This window comes from Schistosoma mansoni, assembly GCF_000237925.1.
Source record: "Schistosoma mansoni, WGS project CABG00000000 data, supercontig 0729, strain Puerto Rico, whole genome shotgun sequence".
Taxonomy (NCBI): domain Eukaryota; kingdom Metazoa; phylum Platyhelminthes; class Trematoda; order Strigeidida; family Schistosomatidae; genus Schistosoma; species Schistosoma mansoni.
The window spans coordinates 1,017-9,540 of record NW_017386430.1 but is presented as its reverse complement, the minus strand read 5'-3'; the positions used below and the strand labels follow the sequence as shown (position 1 = coordinate 9,540).

The following is an 8,524-nucleotide window of genomic DNA, read 5'->3' as shown; positions in this document are numbered from 1 at the left end:
CTAGGTTTAGCGTGGTTCTAATTCGCAAGCCAACGGTTGGAAGTTGCATGGTTTAATTACTAGTATATCATTATACATGAGACGCTCACATAGATTGGAGCAGAAAACAATTCCAAAAAGGATATTTAGCAAATGCGGGTTGATATTTGTACGATTATTTTCTTAATACTCAGGTACATTTTAGAGTTCAATTGTAAACTTCTCAGTTGATGGGCCCCTAGCATTCTATATCAAGCAAGTTTAAATGAAACAAATAATCAGGAAGTACCAAGTGTGCAGTTTATTACAAGTGTGTACCTAGAAATATAACACAAATTTTATTCCTCCCAATCTTTTCTGTCTAGCTGATGCTGTCGAAATTCGATGTAGACGTTCCACTCATTGTTATATGCCAAGTCTAGGAACTTCTTGTAGGTCCAAGAATTATATTCATTAATACTATTTCTGTAATAATGCTAAATATGTCAACTTGAGATTACGAAGATGTTAGCATACATGTATTGAATATCACGAGATCACAGAAAGACTGTCAAATGTTACTTAGTTTACATAGAATGTTTAAAAACTAAAGGTATCTTTGCATTAAACAGCTGGATTTATAACTGTTAGTCATTAAAATTTTTAATTCATTCTTCGTATGTGTTCGACTCGCAAATGACTGATCCTCCCCATACATAGCCATTTATTTTTATAATCAACCTAGCAAGTCCAACTGGTCAACTTAGTTCAACAATATCACACCTGAATGTCAAACATTTTTACCCCTAATTTCGTGGGCAATAATCAAACCTAATAGTCAGATACTTCTTATTCTTCAGAATCGTCTCCATATTACTATTTAGCACAACATAAAGTCAAGATTTTTGAGTGCAACAGTAACCTCGGTAGAATTAAAAACTGATCAAATATACATAGAAAATAAACACCGATGAAGGAACATGTGGACAAAAAAGTATCAGCATCGCTTAGTATAAACTTTTATTTTTACTGAGGATATGGTAGGCAACCAAAAATTAGAAGCTAACAAAAATAAGGAAATACAGACACAATAACTTCCAAAGGAAAAATAGCTAATATATCTGTCCTTCAATTTCTTTTCTAAAAAAGATGTGCAATTTGAAGCTGTACAGTAATCTGAATATATGGTTAAAATCTTTGATGATGAGTACGGTTGAAACGTGGACCAGATACCTTTAATGAATTAATGCCGATTCTTCTATAAGTATTTCGATTTAGCACCGGAGATAAAGCACGAAACCGTCTGTTGTGAAGATTTATTCGTTCACGTTCAAATCGACGGAAAGATGAGTTAGAATTAGTTGGTGGTACTGGAGAATGGTGAGTACGTCTTTTTGGCTGATTTGACGAAACAGATGATTTGTTGTGCTTTCCAGGGGTGAAATCTAGGGCACTCCTTTCTGGGGATTTGTAATGACGCTGACAAGGATGATATTTAGAAGCAGAGTTAGATGACCGATTAGGATGATGACGATAGTGTTCATTACGAGAATTTCTCAATGAAGGTGATCTGGAAATGGATGAGGGATATTGTGACCCATGATTCCGATGAATTTCTGGTGAATGGGAAAATCTTGAAGTATTTAGATTGGTAGAGTGCTGGTCTTAAAGTAAAAACAACAAAAACACTGATAGGTTTGAAACTATAACATTTCCACAAAGCAAATTAACCATTACATACAAAGGTCATATGTGACCATTTTAAAAATTGTGGATGAGAAAATAACTATACAGTTACTGATTTTTGCTAGTAATAAAATTTAATCCGACAAACCAAACTTCGTTTTGAGTTTCGCCAATCCCAAGATACATCAATAAAGTATAGTATGATCGAATTAACCATATCTTGATGAAACTTAAGTGTAAAAACCCTACATTCAAATCACATTATGTACAAGCCCCCATTGTCTCCTAGCATTACAAAACACACAATAGAAATAACTGTCAAACTGTGTCCGTCTCTCTATACACAAAATGGTATTTTGCTATATTTATAGTCTACTTGAACGGATAAGTCTGGAAAAACCACTCAGCTTTTGTGCAACAGTAAAGATCATTTGATTGCTGTCCGATTGAGCATACAATGGACGGGTACTATGAAGTAGCTATGATAGTATGAAATGCCACCACTGAAGTTTCCTAAACATGGTTACATCGAAATGACATCGGATACTGAACGAACAGGAACAATCCTTACAATAAAATATTTCTAGCCAACTTGCCACATTTGCTCCAACAAGAGTAAGTTTTAAATTGTCCTAGAAGTTGAAATAAGAACAATATAAGCTGTCACATAGTCATCTATGTCGTAAAATTAAATAATATTCTGCAGAAAGTATATTACATACTACAGAAAATAGAATATTCCACACTATGAGAATGATTAAACACAGACTCACATTTTAGTGAGATCGTATTACTTCGAAACCTAGTGAATATATGTGTGATGCTATTTTTAAAAGATTGGAAACCCTACGATCAAACTGTTTTGTATGTATCCTCGTAACACACGTATCTCAGTATGTGGTATGAATGAAAACGTAAGCTACAAGGTGGGGAAGTATTACAAACCATTCATATTAATATGAAGACTGGTCATATAACTAAGCTATTGAGACAACAGAGAATGATGGACCAACAGATACACAGTAATGACATTTAAGTTCGTTAAACAAACTAAATATCATATAAGGTTTAACATCATACCTTTAGAGTAACTACAGCGGGAACGTATTATGGAAATTTAGCTAAGTTCATACGTATGAAGGAAAAAATTACTGATAACATGTATGAGTTACTGTAATTGATTAAATTGTCATTTAGTATCTGTTTATTTGGAATCGATACAATCAGGGACCAAGAAGTGTGTTATTCAAAATATAATGCGGTTAGGAAAACCATATAAGTAAAATGTAATGCTTCCTGTGGCAAGACCCTTGTCTCATTTCCATTGTTTAGAATATTCATGTCAGTCATAATTAACATACAGTATAGCACAAACATTACGAAAGTGAGAGGACGAAAAGCGAATGTCCGGCGCTTTAACCGGGTTGGTGGATATGAAGGATCCACCTAGGGAAGTTGGAAAACCCTGATTCCAAACCAATGGTGCACATGGGTCCCGTATCCTGAAGGAACAAATGGCGTATGAACCAGTTATTGGTCACCGGCTACCATGAGACTGCATCTCCTCACGGTGCTCCACTGCCTTGTGGGTTAGACCTCCAGGTCAAAGGCTCGGGGTGTGGCCCCCTAACAAAACCACCTGCTTCAGTTTGGGCACCCGGGCAGTATCACAGCCCTCTCGCAAATAAATGAAATGAAACATTCAACTGACAATTATATTCTCGCTCATACTAGAAACAAAACAATTTGCATTATTACTATTATTATTATTTACCATATCGCTAATTCACCCCCTTTTATCCCCAATTTGTGTAACCTTACTTTTCAACTTATGCAGCAGCTCGCTCTTGGTGGAAACTCTGTTCCATCAAAACGATCTATAGTCGCTGTTTGGTCGAAAGTGAATGCTTCCACCGATTATGAATACTGAAGCAGTCTTTCTGAAACCACGTACGCCGTTCAAGCTGGCTTCCTTCAACGTTCGCACACTAATGCAGATCGGACAACAGATAGGGCTGGTTATGTCTTTAGAAAGTCTTAATGTTGATGTTTGCTGTCTATCCGAGACCCGTATTCAAGACTCTAGTGAAGTACTACAAATCCGCTCTCTATCTGTCGCCTCGAAAAGCTTGTTTCACGTGCGCTTATCCGGGGACCCTGTGGCATCTTCGTCTGGTCTTGCTGGCGTTGGTGTCGCACTAAGCGCTAGAGCTGAGACAGCACTAATCGATTGGATCCCCATTAACAATCGGTTATGTGCTGTTAGATTAGAAAGTTCCATCAAAGTGAGAAGAAATCGGCGTGAGAAACGATGTCTTTTCGTCATCTCCGCCTATGCCCCGACAGATTGCAGCCCGGATGAAATCAAGGATGAGTTTTACCATCAGTTAACAGTTCTTCTCCAGAAAGCGCGTTCGACAGATATTGTAGTACTAGCCGGAGACTTGAATGCACAGGTCGGGCGTCTAGGCACAGAAGAGAGTCGTTTAGGTGGCCGATGGGGACTTGTTGGTCGCAGGACAGATAACGGGGACCGTTTGCTACAACTGTGCACAGACCACAACCTGTTTCTGGCCAGCACTAACTTCCGGCACAGTCATCGCCGGTGTGCCACCTGGCGTCCTCCCTCTGCATCTCAAGCCTGGACTCAGATTGATCACATCGCGATCAGCTACCGCTGGCGTGGTTGTGTACAAGACTGCCGCTCCTTTTGGAGTACCTATCTGGAGTCTGATCATGCCCTGGTCTGCGCCAATCTCACCTTACTTTTCAGTGGCCGAAGGATTGACCACCATCAACGGATTGATGTTAGTGAATTAATTGCAATTTCTGTTGCAAGTAAGTACCGAACCGAGCTAGCCTCATGGCTAGCTAACATCCCACCGAAAAGTATAGATGAGCATTGGTTGTATCTTCACGACGCCATGAAAATGGCGAGTAAAGCCGCTTGAGGCTTCGCGAAACATCCCGCTTACAAGCACTGGGTTTCTTCTGGCTCCTTACAACTGATGGAAGCCCGTCGGTCTACTCCGGGTGACCGTGAGTTTGACCACAAACGAAGGTTGTTACGTAATGAAATCGGGCAAAGTTTGCGTAAGGACCGAGAAGCCTGGTGGTCGGAGCGTGCTAATGAGATGGAAGCAGCAGCTGCATCTGGTAACTGCCGGAAGCTCTTCCAACTCATCCGAGCCACTGGCAGCAAGAAGTCTGGTGTGAGTGAAACAATCTACGAGGATGACGAGATGCCAATCACTAATATCTCTCGACGTCTTGGACGATGGGAGGAATTCTTCGAAGGGAAGTTCAACTGGCCTGCTGCTCCGGCAACATCAACCAGCTTGTCCTGCCCCCCATGGCCGGTGACGACCGATCCACCAAATGAGGCTGAAGTCCGCAAGGAACTCCAACTCTTGAAACGTTACAAATCACCTGGCCCAGATGACTTACCTCCGGCTCTTTTTAAAGATGGTGGTGACCTTCTGACTAAGGAATTGACTGTATTGTTTGGAAAGGTTTGGGAGCAAGAAAGTGTTCCAACATCATGGAATGAGTCGATAGTCGTCCCTATCTTTAAAAAGGGTTCACGTCGTTCCTGTAACAACTATCGGGGGATAAGTCTACTTCCGATTGCGTCCAAACTATTGGCTTCTATCATTCTTCGTAGGTTGTTTAAAACCCGAGAACGATTGACTCGTGAGGAGCAGGCTGGTTTTCGTTCTGGTCGAGGATGCATTGATCACATCTTCACCCTCCGCCAAATGTTAGAACACCGTCATACTTATCGCAGGCCAACAATCGTAGTGTTTCTTGATATCAGGGCGGCCTTCGATTCGTTGGACAGGACTGTTCTCTGGGATTGTCTATTGAAGAAGGGTGTGCCTGAGAAATTCATTAACATCTTAAAGGCCCTGTATACGAACACCTCAGGCAGAGTGAGGGCATACAACCACCTTTCTCCCTTGTTCCATTCGAGCAGTGGGGTTAGGCAGGGTTGCCCGATCTCACCATTCCTCTTCAACTTTGCTATCGACGACATCCTGGAAACAGCTCTGACGGATGTAAGTAATGGCGGTGTGGATCTGCTGCCTGGAGAACGACTTCTCGACCTCGAGTATGCGGATGATATTGTCTTACTGTGCGATAATGCTCAAGCCATGCAATCCGCACTTAATCAGTTGGCAATCAGTGTCCGCAGGTACGGCATGTGCTTTGCACCTTCCAAGTGCAAAGTACTCCTACAAGACTGGCAGGATTCTAATCCTGTACTCACCCTAGATGGTGAGCAGATTGAAGTAGTTGAGAAGTTCGTGTATCTAGGTAGCTATATAAGTGCTGGTGGTGGCGTGAGTGATGAGATTGATGCACGTATAATGAAAGCCAGAGCGGCTTATGCCAATCTGGGCCATCTTTGGCGCCTTCGTGATGTTAGTCTGGCTGTAAAAGGTCGGATCTACAACGCGTCAGTGAGAGCAGTTTTGCTCTATGCTTGTGAAACCTGGCCTCTCCGAGTTGAGGATGTTAGACGACTCTGTGTTCGATCACCGTTGTCTCCGAAGGATTGCTGACATACAGTGGCAACACCATGTTAGTAATGCAGAGGTTCGGCATCGTGTGTTCGGGAGCAGAGACGATAATTCAATTGGTGTCACCATCTTGAAACACCGACTTCGGTGGCTTGGACATGTTTTACGAATGTCGTCCCAGAGACTTCCACGTCGTGCATTATTTGCCGACTCTGGGACTGGTTGGAATAAGCGGAGAGATGGTCAGTGTATAACATGGTGTCGTGGCATGAAAGAAAGCTGAAAAAAGGCTAGCTTCTGTTGGTCCTTCACGACTCCCTGGCTGGGGTCTGAGAGATGGTGCAACACAGTGGCTAGAGACGTTAACAGATATGGCTCAGAATAGAAGCCAGTGGCATGCCTGCTGTAACCTTCTCTTACTTTCTTCATAAAGAGTGGATGTAACTTTCTTAACTGAAAGAGTTCTTCTGGCTGTACATTTCAGTTCCTCCCATCATTACTCTTCTCTTTTTTTCCTTTCTATATATACGCATCTTCCCCCTTTCTTCTCCTATTCTCATTATTTTGTGTGGCGCATATGTATACGGTGCCCTTTGTACCAATATATATGTGATTAAATAAATAAATAAACATATAATATTCATATACTCAACGTTGAAAAGTTTTTCCCCGAAGAACAAATCTGGACTTTCATCATAACATATCTTCATCAGAGCTTCTTAAGCAGCGTTTTCTTGATATGATAAATCAATTCACACACTGTAACACTTAAGGTTAGACCAGTACCTTAGAAGTAGAGGCAGAGTTGAAGTCATTGGCATTGTCAGTAGATTATTGTGTTACGATCTAACCTAATAATCTACAAAAGGCTTTGTTTGAACATGTGACTTCACATGAACTACTATAGATGGGATACCAGCTTTTCTTATTTTTTTTATTCAAACACAAATATTGGTACAAGGGGGCACCAGATATATATGCGCCACACAAAAAGTTGTCATTTCATTTAATTATGTGAGGCCTGGGATATTGCCCAGGTGTCTAAACTGAAACAGGTGGTTTTATTAGGGGGACATACACCGAGCTTTCGACCTAAAAGTCTGATCCACAAGGCAGTGGAGCATCGTAAGTAGATACAGTCCCACGGTAGCCGGTGAACAACGATTGATTCATACGCCATTTGTTCCCTCAGGATACTGGAGCCCATGTGCACCATCCGTTTGGGATCAGGGTTTTCCAACTCCCCTAGGTGGACTTTCCGTGTCCACCAACCCGGTTAAAGCGCCGGACATTCGCTTTTTGTTCTCTCGATTTCGTAAACAACAATAATACCACGAGAAGGCAGTGAGTAGGAATTCCCTGGCAGTGGTTGTATGCACGTGGCCACGTGAGAGCATTTTGAGAGGGAGAGCTGACTCTCTCCACCCTCGGCCGTATCAGGGCATTTGGGGGCTAGGATACCAGCCAACTAGTTCTGTTCCGACTCTAGCGCACAATCCAACACTTTCACCGACACAAGGTCGTCAAATTAGCACATAATACCAGTTTTCAGATCAACACATGGAAAACAGGTTTCGCTGGAATCTCAAATACGGGTCTTCGAGAGGTAAACAGTACTAACAGAGAGACTTTTTATTTGTCTGATCTGCATCTACGTGAGGATGTTGCAAAAAAGAAGTTTAAAAAGGATTAATGAAATCATACTAGTTACGTTTTATTGGGTAACACGTTTTGAAAGCCGACTACTTTTTGGCATAGATATGTTAAAACAGTTCATAAAATTTTGCAAAGCGACCTGCTGAGTAAGATTAAGACGATGAAAGAGTACACTACATGGAAATAAGACGACACAGACACACTTGTTGGTTGAGAGCATATTTTTGTAGAGCATATAATACCCATTATTTATTCATGATAGTCATAAAGGTTGTGATTCTGCTCGATTGCTTTTGACTTTAACGCCTGACCCACAGAACAGTGAAGCAACATATAGAGATGTATTCTCATAGCAATCGATAGCCAAATTGTTGATCATGTTCATCATTTTCCAACTCCATAAGTACCCTCTTGTACTGAGCAACGCAGTCTAAGCATTGGCTATCCATCTTCACCCTATAGTTTTCGTAGGAACATTTTGGCCATTTGATGAGTAGGGTCTTCGTAAAACAGACGACAAACGCTCCCCTATCTGATAATATTTCGAAAGAGGAAGTTGAATTTATCCACAATTGGGTTTAGCAAGGCATTTGAGGGAACTTCGAAGTTTGAAGGCCTCATAAATGTTATGTTACTGTACGATTGGCACACCTCAAACGTAAACAAATTAAATACTAAGTACTCTCTTCTTAAAGGATGCT

The 8,524-nt window shown here is 41.3% G+C and overlaps 1 protein-coding gene across 1 annotated transcript; it reads right to left on the bottom strand.

Moving 5' to 3' along the window:
* Positions 1-1,146: 1,146 nt before the first annotated feature.
* On the bottom strand, positions 1,147-1,620 carry Smp_186940 (hypothetical protein; the record flags this gene model as incomplete). The annotated part of the gene is made up of 1 exon (XM_018792124.1): positions 1,147-1,620. A coding segment is annotated over one exon (474 nt), but the record flags the coding sequence as incomplete, so codon positions are not given.
* Positions 1,621-8,524: the final 6,904 nt, after the last annotated feature.